At 41.5% G+C, this 20706-nt stretch overlaps 1 protein-coding gene across 16 annotated transcripts in view; it reads right to left on the bottom strand.

Annotated features, from left to right (window-relative positions):
- Positions 1 to 20706, bottom strand: part of ADGRL2 (adhesion G protein-coupled receptor L2) — a 548846-nt gene that overhangs the window by 47917 nt on the left and 480223 nt on the right. For all 16 annotated transcript variants that reach the window (XM_088673884.1, XM_088673885.1, XM_088673890.1 and 13 more), the window contains one exon: positions 11043 to 11843. In XM_088673884.1, coding sequence (XP_088530010.1) covers positions 11043 to 11843 — 801 coding nt within the window. The remainder of the gene's footprint in view (positions 1 to 11042; positions 11844 to 20706) is intronic.

The following is a 20706-nucleotide window of genomic DNA, read 5'->3' on the forward strand; positions in this document are numbered from 1 at the left end:
ACTTATTTTCTTTATTTAATAAATGTAGGTACCACCCTTTAGTATATAATCTACATGGTGGTTTATGGAATAAAGCCAGCAAAGTAATAACAGAGCAATAAATGCTAGAAAACGCCAACCATCAATAAAACAGCAGAAGAGAAAAGTCATTGCTTTTAAATCCCTCAGATGCTGAAAATCCCAAAGGATATCAGACTAGGCTGCAAGTGTAACATAGAAGCTGTCTTACAGAGTCAGATCATTGTTCAATGTAGTTATGCCTGCATTCTTTGGCAGCCTGTTGGGTTTCAGACAGCAGTCATTTCCAGTCCTGAGACCCAAGACCTTTTTCATATAAAATCATGTGCTCTTCCACTGAACCAAGGCTCCATAAACACACACACACACACAGAGAGAGAGAAGGTTCCCTTCGTGCTCACCAGCCACTTTATTTTGGATGGGCAAAAGATCTGGAAATCGGCTATTGAATATTATCTTACTACATAAGCTGGTTGACATAAAAGAATCATTCTATCAGTTATCCCAGTCCCAAGCTGCAGAGGTTTTGTAAGTTCTTATGCTTTCTGTTGGAGTTGGAAATGATCTGGTAGCAGTGGAACTCTCTAAATAATGGCACAATGTGTTCCCAATGACAGGTACAAATGAGCATCCTTGACTTTGTATTTTAGTCTATGTTTTCTTGCAGCCCCAAATACAATTGTTGAAATAGAGAGGAGCAGGGCCTTTGTAAGTGTGGTGGCTAAGCTATCTTTGTCCAAGAAGGGATTTCACAATGGGCATACCAGCCTTTGTTCATACCACCTGGGTCTCAGCTGACAGGGTTGGATGTATGAACATACATACCCTGAACTATAAACCTGCCCCTTTTGGAGGCACACAGTTTGGTTCAGAACAAGTTGAACACCACTTTCCTGAATAGTACACCTTATCAGGTTCACTGGAAGGATAGATCGTGAAGCTGAGGCTCCAATACTTTGGCCACCTCATGAGAAGAGAAGATTCCCTGGAAAAGACCCTGATGTTGGGAAAGATTGAGGGCACTAGGAGAAGGGGACGACAGAGGACGAGATGATTGGACAGTGTTCTCGAAGCTACGAACATGAGTTTGACCAAACTGCGGGAGGCAGTGGAAGACAGGAGTGCCTGGCGTGCTATGGTCCATGGGGTCACGAAGAGTCGGACACGACTAAACAACAACACCTTATCAGAATTGAGCTCTTCCCTAGTCCACTACTGATCTCAAGCCCTAACATAACAATTCCTGCTGTAAAAGTAAGATAGAGGTAGACATGCTTCGGATTGCACTCAGCTCCAAATGACTTCATTCAACAATTTCAAGAATGTATTTTTAAAAAGGGAGACAATAGAACCCAGCAGCATTCTATAGTATGAAAGCCTAAGCTCTGAATAATGGTTCCTCTCTGTACCACCTTCTGGAATTGGCCCTTCCAGGGAAAGAGCCACCAAAACCCTGTAGTCCAGGCAGTCTAGAAGATTACTATGGTCAATAGTACACAAAAGCTATTGAGAGATCCAGAAGGTTTGATTACCAACATCCATAAGTGCATGCTACCCATCAGTGTGACCAGGGCAGTTTTTGTGCCAAAACTGGGCATGGAAATGGATCCAGACAATCAGTTTCATCCAAGATAGCCTGGGCATCTACTCACTTGAACAGCTTGCTCAAGAAGATATTTGCTGCTGCCTGAGAGTTGTTAGAATCCAGTTAAACTCCACTCTTGAGGCAGCTTAGTTGGTCAAGCCACTCCTGTCAGATGCTGTAATCTAGGGCAGGGTTCCCCAAACTTTGGTCTCCAGCTGCTTTTGGACTACAATTCCCACCATCCCTCACCACTGGTCCTGTTAGCTAGGGGTGATGGGAGTTGTAGTCTATCAACAGACATGCAAGTTTGGGAAACACTGATCTAGGGGAAGAATCATGCAGATATGTATAGAGTGCACTTCTCCAAACACTGGGGATGAACAATAAGGATGACCGTGAAGGCCATATCCTCGTTAAACTGCCTCCTAGAAGTTGCATTTCTGCCAGACCATCTAAAGGCAGCCAGAACATGATACCAGGACCACCAAGTACTTAAAGCACAACCTCTCAGTACAGTTCTTGGAAGTTCTAGGTAGACAGAATTTAGGCCATTATTTGGGAGTCTGCATGCTGCTATACAAGGAGGATAGGCTGCTCTCAACATGGTAGCAATACAGGTCCACTTTATTTGTGTAAGCATATGAAACAGCTGAAAAAGCAGGCACTTCTAGGACTCCCTTGAATAATATATATAAATTTAAGTTTGCGGGATTGGGAGGCAGAAACCTGGGTTTGCCCATGTGAAATTAAGCTCTGCTTATCATAATTTGCAGGGACAGGACTCCACTCTTGAAAAGCTTATCATAATTGTAAATAGCAGTTTCCAGGAAAACTGCAGAGAGAGAAAACAAAAACAAAAAGGAAACAAAAAACAAAAAAAAAGGCCAACCATCAAAGGGTACATTCAAAATTCAAAAGTGGCAGGGTAATCTCCTTCCAAAAAAAGGTAGAATTGGCAAGCCCGCCTGTTCACTGGAGTATTAGAGTGCCGCTGGCTACAGCGAAATTCAAAGCAACATTGGCTAGTGGAGCAACACAATTCATTACTTAGGGTTTTTTATTCCATCATCTCCACAGGTGTGCCTGCCACTTTTACAAACAAAGAAGAGACAGGTCCCTGCCTGGAGGAATTTACAAACTGTGACAGGTATTCACTCCTTTCCATGTCAGGCCTTCTGGAAACAACTGGATCTGACACTTTTCAGGTTTAAATTTTTTCCTTTGACACTTATTTCCTAAAGGCTTATGCTTTCTTTCTTTTTAAAAGTGATTTAAACCTCTTCAGTCTTTAGGCTAGAACTTATCAAAAACATATATTCTTGAATGTAAATTGAATTTAACCACAAAATGCAAACAAGGAGAGAGGCACCAGGTTGTCATTTCAAAGAATTTGAAAAGGACGTTTCATTCTTTTTAAAAGAGATGGAGTTTCCAGTTCTTTCAGAGTGGGGACAAGGGTTCTGACAAAATAAAGCCTAACATAAATCTTGTGGTCAAAAGTTCTAATCATCCCATCATCTCCATACACTTTTTGAGGAAAACATATTTCACAGGAAACTGAAGCACAAATCTTTCAGTGTGGATTTATTTATTTTTTATTTTTAGGACAATGGGTGCCAACATAAGAGCCTAAAATGTCAGCAAGAATTTATGATTGCATGTGTTGTATGTGGAACTCATTAGTTTCGTATATTTTATGTATATTCTAGAATGGTTCTCAAACTTTTTTTCCCTGGGTCACTTAAAAATTGCTTGGGGTCTTGGCAGACTACTTAAAAACCGTTTTTTTCCGCAACTGCTGCTGTTTTCCTATAAATCAAAGTACATACATAACTAGCATTTTAATAACCATTGTGCTTCCTTTCTAATATAATGGATATTCCAGTTTTTTGCTAGCAAAGTGGATGTATGTGGAGTCTGTTATTTGTCTGCTTACATGCAGCGGTGCAACCAGTGGGGGGGGGGTCAGGCTTGCATAAACATGAATACAATTTTGGTTTTCATTCCTTAATAGCTACAAATTTCTATTTACATCAAATACTGCATGGAAACCATCATCACTTCCCCTTCCAAACAGGTGTCAAACTATAACCAATAGAAAACAACACACAATCAACAAAATTCATCCAATGAACCACACAGTCACAGCTGACAAAATGTGACCAGTTCAAACTATGGGATGGATCCACACCAACAGTGCAATCCTGGCCATGTCCACTCAGAATTAAGTCCTACTGAATGCAATGATGCAGTTGTGATTGTAGCTGTACTTCAACCCCACTAAAAGTAACTTGCGACTAACTTAACACACTTTCAATGGGACGTAGGCCAAGCTACCTTAGTCTAAGTCCAGCCAAATTTTTGTAAAGCAGTAGGGTGACACTAATTCAGAAAACTTGCATATTTAACTTCTGGATGAAATCGAAGAAGGCACTTATTTTTATTTGGCATGCTAATCAAAAACAGTGTGATATTATGAAAATCAAGGGCCTGGAACCAGGTCCTCGTTAGACTGTTCATTAAATCCAGCAGTCCCTGGTCAAAACAACTTTGACTTCCATCATTAGAGAAAACTAAATCAAATGCAGAGCCAAGCAACGCACGGAAACGCCATTTACCTTCCCGCTGGAATGGTACCTATTTATCTACTTGCACTTTGATGTGCTTTCGAACTGCTAGGTTGGCAGAAGAAGGGACCGAGCAACGGGAGCTCACCCCGTCACAGGGATTCGAACCGCCAACCTTCTGATCGGCAAGCCTGAGAGGCTCAGTGGTTTAGACCACAGCACCACCTGCGTCCTCTTTCTAGCTGAGTGCAAATCATAGTTTTCTGGTTTTTTCTATCTCAGACCAAAAGCATCTTGAGCCTCAGAGGGTTTTTTTCTTCCCCCTAGTCAGAGTGAGTGCTGCCTGTGCATGATTCTGCTGAGCTGCTTTTTTAGCGTAGCTGCTGGAAAAACCTTTCCAGACCTATCTTCTCTTCTCTGCAAGCTCTCTCCTGACATCGTGTGAAACCTCAGTAATTTTATTCTGATTATAACGCAGCCAGGCTTTTGATGCTTTCTCAATTAATGTTTCTCAAACGTGTCACAAGCACTTATTTAAAAAAAGTATCAAGAAGCCACTGCTGATTCAGATCTTGGGGTGTTGTGAGAAGAATTTAGGAAGCTTTTCCTTATTACTAAGATCTTGGACGTTCAGTGACACCATGTGCTTAATTAAGACATTCCTCACGACAGAAATCTGTACCAACAATAGTGCAATTAATACTCGCACAGATCCTCTTACTTTTGACAGCTTCTATCTCATTTTAAGCTACACTTGTGCCCTACGGGCTTAACATCACTAAAAGGGATCACGGTGGCTCCTTTCTGAAGTCCAGTTATGAGGTTAGAATCACAAGAGCATATAATTTCATCCACTACTCTAGATGCAGCTGTTCCAGTGCCACCCATGTGGCTATTAAAATCAATACTGAGACACATCTGCTTTGTCTGAAAAACGATCTGCTTTTAAAAATAATAATAATTGGGGGGGTGCCCTTTTTGCAAAATCGTTTACTGAAAGCTCTGCATATTTGCTTGGAATGAGAAGCAGCACCAGTTCAGCACCGTTTTTTATTCACCATTCAGAACCTGAGTGGAGTGGAATGGCAAAGTCTACACTTCTTTCGCTAAAGTTGGCACCACATTCCTCCAAGCAGACTTGGAATTGTAGAAAAGGAAAGCGGCTTGCAGGCGGGAAATACTCTCGGAAGGAGATGAGAATCCAGGATCTCTTTATTTTAGCGTATCTAACAATTTGATAAATTGGAAATGAGCCCACACTCACTGTAGAGATGCTCTCAGAAAGCATTCTTCTCCCCGCAAGCCCTCACCCTGCCCCCTGTGGCCAGGAGCTGTAGTTTTGCAATGGTATCTAGCACACCAAATGGCATTGCTGCGTCCAGCCTGCGCTGTAGATTAGAAGAGAGACAGAATAACTCTGTTTGGATTACAAAGTTCCCATCTGCATTCTGGTATGAAGAGTGTTGACACAATACACTTTCACGCAACAGCATTTCTGTTTAAGGAGGGACAGCGTTGTTTCTCACATGAAAACAATAAGCATAGCTAGAGCAGCCCTTATAGATATGTCTCAAGAATATTGCAGCTGATCAGCCTACCCGTTCAGCTTCCACCACTGTTCTGGCTGCACTTTCTGGCTATGTACCCCCCTGGAAGTGCCAGGTCACACCTAAATGGATAATTATGGAACACACAGGCTGGAAATCCTTTCATCACTTTTGAATTTGCCTTACCCCATTTTACAAGTCCTCCTTAATACCCATACCATATCGATAAGAACTTGATCATTTAGTGCGGCAGAGCAGATACGCTGGAACCTATTGATACCAGGCAGAAACCAAAAAAAGAATTCAGTAAAAACAGCTGCCTGGTATCAATAGGCAATCCTACCCAGATGTTTAAAAAGTTTGTGTGAGTCTTGATTTGTTTCAGTCTATTGTGGTTTTAACTTTATGCATGTTTTAAATCATGGTTATCATTTTTTTTAGTGATACTTTTATTGTTTTGTCTTTTTGTAAACTGCTTTACTGGTTGTTGATTTTTCTACAATCAAGCGGCACATAATTTTCTATGAAATAAATAAAAAAAATTCAGTTACAATAAATTTAGCAGGGTGTCGGTTGCAAATCAGTAGAACAAAACAGACAAAAAAATTAGGTGATGATAGGATAAGGACCTTAGAAGCAAACCTTAATACACGTTTCAAGGGAAGAAGCTCTAATTGAACTGAGTGAAACTTATCTCTGAGAAACTTTGGATAGGAATACACTACTTAAGTATACTTTTCTCAAATCTGAAAATGTTGGCAAGTGGGTCAGCAGCTATCAGTAAATTCAGAAGAAAAACTTTCGGTCATATTTGAGAAATATACAGGATGAGATCCAAAAAAACTATTTAACTAGTTCTTCAGACGCAAGGGAGATTGAACTTTCGTTCCTGTAAAATCATCACCTCTCCGTCTGCCCCAAAACCTGATTCGTCAAAGCTAGGAAAGTTTGGGGGTGGGGGATAAGCGAGCCTTACTCAGTGTGGGCCTGGAGTTCACTGCAAACTATCCTGGTGACAGTTTATTCACCAGCTATATAAATATAGGTTGATTTAAGGGGAAGAGGGAAGCTGGGAAAGAATGCTGATGAAGTTTGCAACTTGATCATCTCATGTATCTAACGCAGGGGTCAGCAAACTTTTTCAGCAGGGGGGCGGTCCACTGTCCCTCAGACCTTGTGGGGGGCTGGACTATATTTTTTTGGGGGGGGGAATGGATGAATTCCTATGCCCCACAAATAATCCAGAGATGTATTTTAAATAAAAGGACACATTCTACTCATGTAAAAACACACTGATTCCCAGACAGTCCGCGGGCTGGATTTAAAGGCGATTGGGCCAGATCTGGCCCCCGGGCCTTAGTTTGCCTACCCATGATCTAACACATTGGCACGTGTTGAAAAGGTGTGCTGAAAACCCAGCAAATAAAATCGCGTCTGGTGTGTGGGCGCAGTAAATACACACAGAGGACCTTGCAAGACTGTGGCCACATTGTCTCCTTGTCATCGCAAAACAAGCTGAAGCAAAATGCAAGAGAGAACAAACCAATCCCACAGTCAGCTGTTTTAAAATCAAAGACAATAAGATCCTCAAAATGATGCAATGATGCAAAAGCATGCCATTGTGCCATACCTGACAGAAATACCTTAGCCCCTAAAAGGACTGGTTTGGAAACAGCATTTTATATTCCATGAAGGTGTGCATGAAGCATAGGCGTCAACTTCCGGACAGGAAAATAAGGGATCAGCAGCGGCGCGGCACCGGAAGTCGCTTCTACGCATGTCCAGCCATGTGCTGAAGCGACTTCCAGTGCCGGCTCTGCCCAATTTCTGGTGCCCAGACATGGGCAGAGCGGCACCGGAAATCGGTTCTGCGCATGTCCGGACATGCGCAGTAGCGACTTCCTGTGCCGGGCTGCCCGTGTCCGCATGTCTGGGCACCAGAAATCGCTTCTGCACATGCTCGGGCATGTGCAGAGGCGATTTCCGAAGCCAAGTGAGCGAGCAGCCAGCCGGGAGCCAGGATATGGCTGCCGGCGTGAGCAGGAGCTGCAAATCTGGGGGGTTTATGGGATATTTTTCAGTTTGGGACACCAGCAGGAAACTGATTTAAATCTGGGGGTTTCCTGCGAAAACGGGAGACTTGACAGCTATGGCATGAAGACTGATGGATATTGCATGCTGGGAGGGGATTGCAAAACCATGTTATAGTACAGTTTCAGCAGTGCAGGAATGGAAAATTCAAGGAGCCTTTTCAGACATGACATTTAAGTGTTCAATAACTTAACGAGGGAGACTAGTGGGGACAAAGTGTTAGCCTCATCTGCTGTTGTCATTCCTGCTGCCTTTCAACTCGTGGAAAGTGTAACTTCTGCAACAGGGAAACTTTGGTATCAATGAAGGCTCGTCTCATCTTTTAGAACCCATAAGAGGGCTAAGGTGAGGGGAAATTCTGGCAACGCCACAGCCACTGAAATATGGCGAACACAAGGAATACCTCTTGTTCTATCTCAGGAAAATGCACATGTTTGGGGTCAAGAATGACATTCGGCCTTGGGAGTGAAAATAACATCTAAGCTCAGGAGGGCAAGTCAGATGGATGTGACAAAGGACTTGTTTCACTCAAAAGGCGAGACAGTCTACAGTGTTTGAACCATTTTGGGGGTAGGAAGTTATGATGCAGTCAGGCGCTGACAAGGCAGAGAGATGAAAGACAGAGGGCTCATTGAGTAGGTCAACATATCATTACTGCTCCCATCACAAGTGAAGTGGCAAAGATTGCTGAGTTTTCCGTAATGGCCCCAAATTAGGCATTCCAACAGAAGAGGCCATGACTTCTGCTGCAGAGGCACTGACCCCATGACATCATTAAGCACTTCATGTTAGGGCAACTTCCTTCCCCCAAAGCAGAAAGGCCCAGAAATACTACCTTCTTGCCCTCATTTTCAAATATCCCATTGCTCTAAGCCGCCTGTATAAACTGTGACCGCATAAATGATGATCGCAGAAGTGTTTTAGTTGATTTTCTTTTCCTTAATGACTGACAGTTCAGTTTTGTTCATGGAAGACGGAAGGCAAAATTTGAGATGAACTCTAAAGCTCACATCCTCACAATCCGTACCTTTTAAATCCAATTAATTCATCTAAAATGAATTAGAAAAATTCCCGCCGTAATCTCAAAACCACATATTAAAGTATTAAAATGCTTTAACTTTGCAAAGGCACTGGATATACACAGCAACAAGCTAACTATTAAAATATGACAAAAATGGAGCCATTTCCCCCTACGTTAAAAATATATATGCATGAATGTTCTCATAGTCTTAAACTTTTTTTTTAAAAAAACAAGAATTTCTAAAGATGCATTCCTAATGTGGGGAGGGAGCAAAAAAACAAAGGTGGTTCAACCACCACATCTCAAATACTGCATGATTTGAGTCACCAGGGAGTGTAGGAATGGCATTGCATTCCTCTGTCCATTTCCTGTGTTTTATTTATTTTATTTCATTTTTTTTAAAAAAAAATGTTAATGCTTTCCTCTTCCCACTGAAACAATGGGACAGAAATGATAGAGATTTAGACACCACTGGAAAGTGTGTCTAAATTTCTTCCTAGTTTGGGCATGGGTCAAGGGACCAGAATGGTTTGGGATCCTTCAGGTACCAGCTGTTTCTTAGTTCTCTCTTGGCATGTCTCTGGCCCACCTCTTTTTAAAGCATATCTGATGTTTGGGCCAGGGTGCTAGAACCTTTAGTTGGGAGCAGGAAATCTGACATCAGATTTCTGTCTACAGCAGGCATCCCCAAACTGCAGCCCTCCAGATGTTTTGGCCTACAACTCCCATGATCCCTAGCTAACAGGACCAGTGGTTGGGGAAGATGGGAATTGTAGTCCAAAACATCTGGAGGGCCTAAGTTTGGGGATGCCTGGTCTACAGCATTGGGAGTTCTGCCTCTCCAACTGAGGAATGATAACTGAGATATCCCATGGCCCACAGAACATCCTTCCAACAGTCACAGGACTACACACCAATGGAATTCAGTGGTACCTCGGTTTAAGTACACAATTGGTTCCAGAAGTCTGTACTTAACCTGATTCGAACTTTCCCATTGAAAGTAATGGAAAGTGGATTAATCTGTTCCAGATGGGTCTGCAGAGTACTGTACTTAAACTGAAAGTACTCAAACCGAGGTATGACTCTATTCTTACTAATATTGATATGAATTAAATGCTTCAAACATGCATTTAAATCATATTAATGTTAGTAAGAATCAGCTTCTGGCATTTATACAGCACGTCTGCATTCCTACCGTATGATTATATGGTCCTGTGACCACATAGCACATTTACATAGTGCGTCTATATTCCAACCACATACAGACCATATAGTATTATCACATACAGTACTTCTGCACTCCTATATACCGGTAATACTTCTACATAGAATATTTCTGTATTCTTACTGTGCGGTCAGCCTTTAGTCTCCCACAATGAAAGTAATAAAAGTTTGTAACAGCTGAAGAGAGATATCCAGTGATGACATGTGAAAAAATAGGTAACTAAAAGCAGCTTTGTTGGAGACTACAACAAAAATAACATTCCGGGAATGCAAATTGTTTTTAGTGAGCTTACAAGGGCGTGTGTCTGGAACTTTTCCTAATTCCACTGCCAAAACAGTCTTCAAAAGCTACATCCTCTGCATTTAATATTTGTATGTGCACCCTCGGTTGTGCATACTGGAGACAGTGATACAAGTTCCCAAATGACTACTCGTTGGCAGCTTACAGAGCAACGCAGTCTTTTAGGTAGCCATAGCTATTCTCAAATTGAATACATTGCTCCACCAATGGGAAATTATGGGATGCTATAGCATGTTACAGAGATAGATGCTAATCCTCTTTTCAGGCTCAAACTGCAGACTTGGAAAATGCAAACCTTTGCAGCATCCACTCTGAGAACTACTGTACCTAACTGCATTAGGTTTTTCAAACCACATCTTTCCCAGCAACCGGCACAAACTAGTTTTAAAGTTTTCAAATATATTCTACTCGGGCCTAAAATCAGATAAAAACACCAATGCTAACATGCTTCTTATTCCAAATGGATAGATTGTCTTGAACCTAGTAATGTGGAGCTGAAACTTACCATTGGGTGTGTTGCTATGGAGCAAGATGGCACGGATACCATTTTAAATCCATTTTTGTGTTTCGTTTCATTACAAAACAGGTACTTCAATTGCCAAAATACACTGAAAGCTAGTTTCGTTAGCAAGCACTCTATTAAAATAACCTAGTATTTCAAGAAATAGAGATAATAAAGAATGCTTACCTTGAGCGGGGTCAGGGGGACCAAACTCTAGAGAGTATCGTAGGATGAAGTTGTTGTTCCACACATACAGTTGATTGTCTCTTGGATTGTAATCCACAGCAGCAATGTAATGGTACATGTTGGGGAAAGGGATATCTACATATTCTCCTCTGAATAACCGAGTGTTGTAGATATAATCAATTGAGTTCTTGCCAGTTTCACTTTCATTGTCTTGGTATACGGACCGCACAACGTAGAGAACCCCACATATCATGAAGGCGTTAGATGCTGCCCGTTTGTCATACGTAGTTTCCCACGTTGCCTCGAAACGCAGAGTGTAAGGATTCAGTTGGCTAATAACTATCATCCCATTGTTTTGTTCCGTGGCGTAAATGACCCACAGGCCATTTTCATCAACTGCCAAATCAATGTCAGTCTTCCCTCCCCACCTGTAAGGGGAAGTGTCGTGGTAGTTGGCATAATTTATAATCGCCTCTCCACTCTTAATTCTAGTCCTCAAATCGAACTTTACAATGTTCCTAGTTCTTTCCTTGTTAAAAAAGACAGCGCCGTCATATACCACAAATCCAGTACCATCCACTCGGTTTGGAAGCTTGTATGTCGTCTGCTGGCGTCCATTTTGGAAGTCCTCTAAAGAAGCATATTCTATCAAAGTATCGGTACGGTATGGAGTCCACGGCATGAAGTATATTTTATCTGCAGCCTGAAGAGGGTCCTTGCACCAGGCACCTGCCTTTTGTTCCGCTTCATATAAATTTGGGGAATCCACAACGGCTTTCAATGTCCCAGGGCAAACAAAAACTAGCAGTCGCAGAGAAGAAGCAAGACAAGATTTATTTTTTTTAACTAAAATAAAATAAAATGTGCATGCTACCAATTAAAGTCAAGGTAAAAAAATCACAAGTGACAATAAAGAAGAAAAGATCCAATTAACTGGCAACAATACTTTGTAGCTCATATGTAATTAATGCATGTATTACCCTTTGTCATCCATGGTTCTTACAAGTTACCATAGTAACCAGTATGTGAAGTGTTTTCGCTAGTATCACCCAAGGTCCAATGGCACATCTATGCATCTGGAAGCAGATAACTACGCTTGCATTTATAATGAAGACAGGTTTTATTCTCCAGACCTTTCAACTGGTGTACAACACTTCAATGGATTTAAACTCATAAAACTTATAGAAACTTTAATAAACTGTGAGGTTGAAAATAACAGTGCCTTGATATTATATCTATATATCTATATATGGTGGAACCTTGGAAGTTGAACGCAATCCGTTCCGGAAGGACGTTCGAATTCCGAAACATTCGAATTCCAAAGTGCAGCTTCTGATTGGCCGATAGCTAGGCTTTTTGCAGATCAGAAGCCACACCGGACATTCGGGAGCCAAAATGTTCCAAAGTGGAGGCGTTCGGGAACTGAGGTTTGACTGTATCTATACAGATATATAGATATATATATGCACTTTTAGTTTTGGGGTTTGTTTGTGCGTATGTGTGTAACCCATGTGTGTGTGTGTGAAATATATACACAGATCTTCATTAGGAGCAACAAAAAAATAAAGGACAACCAAAGCGATGGATGAAACAGACCAGGGACCCCTGTAATTATGGCATGCTATGGAGTGGGTTCTGGAAGCCAAGCAAGATGAGGGTTCATTAACAAGATTTAGTCAAGGGTGAGAGAAAGACAGGGAAAGAGAAAGAAAGGGAGGAAGGAAGGAAGCAAAAGGGAGCTTCTGTCCCGGAGCAGGTACATCAGACACTAAATCCCGCCACCTGCTTTAAGTAGCAGAGTCAGTTCAGCAGCCCAGCCAGTTTACCGCAAAGTCAACTTCTTTATGAGGGGCGCTTATGAGATCCTGCCGACCACCATAGTTACCAGAGTGTTGTGGGAAAGGGAAGGGGTGGAGGAGGTTAACATCCATAAGGCACATAACAAGGAGCTGGGGGTGGGGGTTTTGGACTATGTACATTATTTACCTTTTTGCTCCACTTCTATTTCAAGCATCGGAAGTAAAATGAAAAAAAAAAGTGCAAGGGAAAAAAGAAGAAGATTAACACAAATTGACTATTAGGCGAAGATTAAATTAGTTCACAAGGTGTTAAACACAGGGAGAATAAGAAGTGCACTACATTGGATAGAGAGAAACAGACAACAGGAAAACCTAGCAGGAGAAAGATTCTAAAGTTACATAAGTGAGCATGGATCAATCATTTTAGTAGGTTAAAGAGGCAATACAGAAAATGCTCGTATGTAGTTTCACTTAGTAAACCTGAATAAATAATGAAAGACTTGACTAATGCATGATATACCTATCTTTCCCTTTGCAAAGCCTCAAGCAAAATCCTGTTAACTTTATCTTTTTTTCCAAAAAAAAATCCCCTTCTATTAATATGATATGCACACATAGATGTATTATGTATGTCACTATATATACATTTTTTAAAACAAAAAACCCCTTTGGTTTAAGAAGAGTGAAGGCTTCAACAAGTCACCCATGCTCTAAAAATCATAGAAATCACAAGTTAAGGTTGATGCGTTAACTTTCTCACCATGTAAGTAGTAAAGATGTACAATCTTCATAGATTGCTTACAAATTGCACACACGGTTCATCTTAACATTTGGGCTTAATTCTCCCTCTTCCTCTGCAAGTTGGCGGCAACACAGATGTGGGAGTTAGTGCTCATAAAATATTTGCTCTTGAAAGGTTTAGAGTTCTGCATATTGAACCAAATGTAAAACCAGCAAAGTTTGAACATTATCATGGAATCATAGAGTTGGAACAGTTTCGCCCAATGTCGGGCTTGAACCAATGACCCTGAGATTAAGGGTCTCATGCTGTACCAACTGAGCTATCTATAGTTTAATGGCCAAATCCTTACAAGACTGTCCCTAGTGTTATCTCTGTAGACACCGTTCATCTTTCAGCCTTGCTGCAGAACTTGTAAGTAATCCCAGTTGGGTGGCATCAAATCAGTCCTCCTTGTCCTATGGTATTTGCTAACCAAGGAGGGGTGTGTTTTGCTGATTTTGCCCCTGCAGCCCCCTTTTCTAGGGGATCATCCCAAACATATTTTCAGGGCTGCTGCTAGAGGGAGAAATTGTCAAAAATTGCTACACTCCTCCTTTAGTGGCCACCTCCCATTGGACCCAAAGCCTTTGAACAGGGGTGTGAATTCAATACAGTCCGATATTGTGGGCTGTACGATACCTCTTATTTTGCTTACATGGTGCAGAAATTAAAGTGAAACTCTTATGTTTTCTATGCTTTCGCAGACCAAGAGGTATTTGTCAGCTTTTACTCTTCTGCTAAACCAACCTTTTCTTGTTTTTAGAGGTTCCCTTTTGAAAGGGAAGTAAAGAAAGCAACTAAATTAGATGAGTTTTGTGTGTATGTGTGAAATTTTGCACAATGGACATTTGTACATAGGCTCAGCGTAGGACTCCTTTCCTGTGCTTTCCTGCTTGGTGGTAAGAAGTGCAGCAGCAGAAGGTCCCTTGCCACATGCAAGCCCATTCACACATTACATCGGACCTCAGCAGGTCAACATCGAACTGTGTCTCAGGCACAAAGAAGAACAGAGTGCATGCAGAGCAGACAAGCGTTTAGAAGACATCCTGCAAGATATTTTCGTTTTGCAGGTAAGGAACACTGAGGTTCAAACACAGCCATCACCTTCCCTCACAGACAGATTCACTCTTTCACTCAGAACTTCTCCACCACTGAACTATGACACCTTCAATTACTTATTTCTATGGTACTACTGATTTCTCCCCTGCTCACATAAACTTCCAGGAGCAGGCTGATCCTCCTCCACTTTACCACGCGGGAGGCAAGATCACTTTTCCAGAATCTGCAGGCTGCCTCTTTTTGAAATGGCTGTTGCCAAATTAAAGGAAGCAACCTTCAGGGAGGTTACGGTATGTGCTCAGAGTTATGCAGCCAACTCACACTACAGGAGAGAATATGTTGCTTTCCCCTTTCATTCAAGGGAAGGATTTCTCCCATCTCCCTGGTAGAACAGGAGAGCTGATTGGAGGAGCAGGAAACAAGCAGTTTTATAGCTGCCAACTAAGCTTCTGCTAATGGGAGAGTCCCCCAAGGGTTGAGTTCCATTCACAGGATTATCCCGAACTGATTTCCCCTTTAACCTGCACCACCTTTGCCTGTTGAAAATCTGCACTGCAGGATGAGGTGTGGTGCCTGGGGCTGCAGGAGCAAGACCACATGGGTTAAAAAGTACTGTTCCACCTCTGATGTGCTGGGAACATCAGATGGACTACAGTTCCTTCCACAAATGGAATGGGGATACTTAAGATCTAAGTCAGGCATCCCCAAACTGCGGCCCTCCAGATGTTTTGGCCTGCAACTCCCATAATCCTTAGCTAACAGGACCAGTGGTTGGAGAAGATGGGAATTGTAGTCCAAAACATCTGGAGGGCCGAAGTTTGGGGGTGCCTGATCTAAGTCTCTGTTGCATCCTGGTTGAAAGGGGACAGTATTGGATGGGAAGCTTTCTCGTCCACCCATCCATACCCCCATCTCTCTCCCCATCCCCATCCACCTCTCTATCCTGAAACAGCATGGCTTCCGGTTTGCTGTGTATGTCACTTTTAGACAATGAGGGTTGGGCAAGCATTATTGGGCCAGCACTATATAATTTGCTATTTCCCTTTCCACTGATCGAAATGGAAACTTTTGAGATCTCATAGCTTTAGAAATACCAAATGAACTTTCATTAAACCAGCAAAAGGGGGACCGCTGCAAATAGTCTTGAAATGTTTGACATTCGCTAATGCACCAAAAGCAATGGGAAAGCAAGAAGAAAAAGAAAGAAACTCTTTGAAGGAGAGTGGGGGTAGAGAGAGGAGGGAAAACAGCCACCACAATTCACCATGACCAAATAAATAAATAATGTGTGGCAACGTATCTATCTAATGGGGAAATAAATCTGACTGAAATTTAACCAGTGGATAAAGTTTACAAATAGATACTTTGTTCAGAAGTCATACAAAACAACTTGAACCTGTGTAAAACAGAGGTTTCAGGCTTTAGAACAGAGGTGTGCTGAAAAACCAGGTTGTCTTAACTATGGAACTTCTCCTGAAGCTTCATAATATAGTAAAAAAGTGTTATATGGATATTATATTTCCTATTCCCACCATTCAATTGCCCTCCCCCTTCTTTCTTAGAAGGTGAGGTGGCTCGTTTGCATTATCTTTTGGGTGTGTGTGTGTTTTTGTACTGCTGGATATTAATCTTGAGAAATGCAATGACTTTTCAAATCTTGAAGTGAAACATCTGCTTAAGGAAGAAGCAAAGCACAGTAAGCAATTAAAAGAAGAAAAGTGAGCACCAGAACCTTAGCCCACTCAGAAATTCTTCAGCATACAATAATCTCAAATCAGAAGCCTAGTTTGCAAAGCAAATCTTACCAAATATTCATAATATCTATCAAATCTTTGCCCCGTCATCCCAATAAAAGAAAAACGTGTGGAGTGGGGGGGTTGGTTAGCTAATGCAACTTACTCATTTCCAAGGCAGGAATATATTAAATATTTGTAGATAGATATCCCAGTACAGCGATCTGTTCTGGCCAAGGCAGTGCAACAAACGGAGCCCATTTCTGTGCACATAGGATTGCATGCACGTAGCAGCTTTCTCCATTGAAATGAATGGGAAAGCTTGCACATTTATCAGAGTAAATGAAGGACTCAGCACTGGGATGAGAATGTATAAGCTAACTTTTGTCCAATAACGGCTAGCTATAAAAAGTGCATTATTAATTTTTCTAAGAGGGAAAAGCATACACCTTGGAGAAAATGCTGACCATGCCATTCTTTATGTAGCATATCTCAATTGCAAGCTAATGTACGCAATATTTTATATTAAATATACTTTTTAACAATGGCATTATCCACGAAACATTTTCCTACCAAAGACATGACTGGTACATGAAACAATCATGTTGCATTGTATCACATCATAATCCACCAATAAGAGGAAGATTGCACCTGCTTAGGATGAATAATAGTAAAACAGTGGCACAAAGACAAGGATAACATAAATATTAGTGATATGTCTGTTGTGAGTGCATAGTTGTACAACTGTGCATTTTCAGGGACAGATGGGTTTGCTAAAGTAAACAAAAACTGCAAGTTCAATCAGTGCAGCTAATGAATGAAACACTTGAATATTTTCCACTGAATTCCTGGGTCCAAGCAAGGCTTAAAATAAAATATCATGCACAGATGTAGGAAGTGGTGCTTCTGATGTGCTTATTAATCCTAAAAGGACTGACTTGGGTTATTTGAAGTATCAACATATATTGTGCAGTATAATTGAGAGAAATGTCAAGTGGGGTTCTCTCAATTCCTCTGTAATTTAATCAATAAAACTCTTATTCAAGGAAAAAGCAATGCATTTTTAGCTTGATTTAGAATTCTCATTTTGGTAGCAATTCATCTACAGCAGCTTTCATGTTGAAAAGGTTTTGGGGGGAGCAGGAACCATTGGCAGTAGACGGTTTTTTTGGGGGGGGAATAGAGAGCTATTAGAACCCAAGACATTTAATCAATTGAGAAGAATCCTCGCAACAGTAATACATATCTAAATGCAGTCCATAAAGAAGCAAGAAGACAACAAATGATGCGAGGGTTTCGTATCCTGTATGATACATAGCTCTAATCATTTACCAAAGAATCCAATTACAGCACCATTCCAGGTTCCAGTGAATAGATGGAGTTGCAATGAGATTGCAAGTTTTGTTGATATTTGTTTCAATCATTTTAGGAAGGAATGCCACATCCAAAAAATAATGGAGATGTGTGTGAACACTGGAATGGCCAGCCACCATAGTCAACATCTGCCTGAACAAGTCTCCAGTAGGGCATGGTGTTACCCCATAATCCAAATTGCAGGTTTGAATTTTTAAGTGATGACAGGAATTGTGCACTGTGACAATGGAAGTACTTGAAAAGTCACCATAGTTTTATCAGGTGGGTGAACTCTCAGAGACAGATGCAGTGTCCTGTCCTGTTAATGTGTGGTGGTATCGGGGAACCAAAAAGGCCAGAAGTGGTAAAGGAAAAGCAAGAAGAAGGATGACTGCAGTTGTGCATTGGTGCTACTAGGTCCAAAAGACCAAGAGTGTGATTTCAACTCAGATCTAAATCCTACTGGGCCTACTCTCCAGTAATATGGTAGAGAACTGCAGCCTGGTAAATCTGGAAGATTGCCCTGAAGCTAGTCTGCTAAACATCTCTTAGGATTGATCACACTCTGTAGTGACTGGTATGTTTTCCACATTTATACTGCCTCTGCCTCTGGAGAAATGGGAAATATGGGTCTGACAGCCTCCATCAGTCCCCATTAGGGGACAATCAAAGATGATGGAAGGTGGGAGCCCAACCTCATCTCCTGTTTTCCCACTCTTCTTGTAAAGTGTGGTGGCAAAATGCAATTTCTCCAAGTGGCTTCTTAGGGCAGGTATATTGACTATCTGTTAATGCATGTGCCTGCTTCACACTTAGATGCTTTTCACAGGCAACACTATTGTACGTGTGACAAGCACGCATATATATATATCCCTTAGGTTGTTTTGAGGCTACTTCCCTAGGTTACTATTAAAAACATACAGGTATACAGAAAATTATGGCAGTGGCCCATAACCAGGCATTTTCTGCCATTGCACCTTCTCTTCTGAAAGTCCTTCTCTGTGTTATAGACTCCACATGCCCCTTGAAGACATACTGTTTTTGCTTTTCCTGTCCATTAACTATGGATCCTATACCCTGTATTCATTGACACTGTTATTATAGTTGAGGTTTTTATACTGATGTTTGTTTATACTGTTTATATGTTGTACACTAAATGTAACACGGAGAGCATGAATTTACTACAAGGAGCAAGCTTTGGCACTCTCCCTAGATCAGTTTTCTTTCAATCTTGGAATTTTCCTTCCTTAACATTCCCCCTCTAATTTCCCCATCACAAGAGACTATTCATAATCTGTACTGAGCTCCAAGGATTTATAAGGAGAGAAATCATTATTCTCTTGCTTTTATATACAATCACTGTGCATTCTAGGCTATATGGCAGGACATAAATCACAAGTAAATAAACTAAATGAATGCTATGGCTCCCCGAGATCTCCATGCTCTTTTGGGGCATGTGTGTGGCAGTGCTTCAAAGTATGCAACTAAGGAACCTTTCCTCACAATTTAGGTTCCTTAAGCAACTTTGGTTCTTGGGATGCTGGTTCACATGCATCCTTAACACAAATGTTTTGCATACCATGGCTTAAGATGGCACTATAGGGAAACAAAGAAGCAGAAACCCAGATCTACTCATCACTCATGGATCCATTAGATGGAAGTAACAGGAAAAATGAGATGCTGTATGGGCAGAAGAGGGAGTTGAGTCTTAAGGGGGAAAAATGTTCGCCCACCAAACGTCAAGTGTGGGTTAGCAAAAACAAAAACAAAAACCGAGGGCTGCAGACTAGAAACTGTGCACCCAGCCCCTTCATGCTCACTAATCATGCTCAAAATAAAAGTAATTGACAGTGCAGTGTATCAGAGCTCTATTAGCAGAAAAGGAGCACAGAAGGTGTGCATTGCTAGGCAAGGATGGTCTCTTCTCTCCTTGGCCTTGAACTTGAAACACATGATGGATGTAAGTGCATTAACTCAAGCACAGGGGAACAGAGCAGTGCAATTCAGTGCTTTGATGCAAGTATACAGGGTGCACAATGACAATTTCAGAAGCAGCGCTGACAGGGTTGTAGCAAAAGTGACACTAGGGTTTCAGATATTCCAGTAATTCAGACACTTGTTGCAGCTCAATAAGGACTGCTGCAGACCACCTCATGTAGATACAGAAAACCTCAGTCTCATTACAAAGAGGATGTCGACCTTAAATGAAGAAGACCACAGAGAAGGATTTGGGTTTTGTACAGAGAGAAGAAAGCAGATTTTTAAAGCAAAACTCCAAAAGAAAAGGAGAGATATTTAAAAGCAGATTGAAATAAGTAAATAAAGCTCATCTGAACATTTTGAATGACACCAGAAATAAGAGGAAATTTACATGACAAATGTGTAGGTAATATTGGCATCACTATTATTTATATTGGAGCTTGAGCAATCATTAGCCCCATTCTGGTGTTCAATCTCCTTGCATGTAAACAAGCCCATTAGGAGAGTGGAGGCCCGGTGCAAAAACCCCTCTGGTGTGTCATCTCTGCACAGTTTAGAGTCCTTCACAACTCTGAGTGGGGATTGCACAGGTGCTCTGGGTGCAGCAGAAACCCCGGATCTCCTGCAAGAAGCATGTAGCTTTTTCTTCTCAAGGAGGCTCAGCAAATGGCACACTAGCATGTAACACACTGAACCCGGATCTAAACTCTGTAAGGATGAGGCAAAAGCAGGACAAAGAAGTAGAAGCATGCCTAACATCTATACCATGGAGGAGAGCCTTATGTAGTATCCAACCAGCTAACCCATGACATTAGACAGAGGTTAATTCAACAGAAAATCATCTTCTGGGCCTAATGGGCACCAACATGCCTTAAGCACAGAGGCATCACATCCACAGATTACTGCTGGAGGTGTAAATAGCTGCAAGCTGATCTAATTTATCCACTATGGAACTGCCC

Source organism: Zootoca vivipara, chromosome 7 (genome assembly GCF_965207765.1).
Source record: "Zootoca vivipara chromosome 7, rZooViv2.hap1.1, whole genome shotgun sequence".
NCBI classification, from domain to species: Eukaryota; Metazoa; Chordata; class Lepidosauria; order Squamata; family Lacertidae; genus Zootoca; species Zootoca vivipara.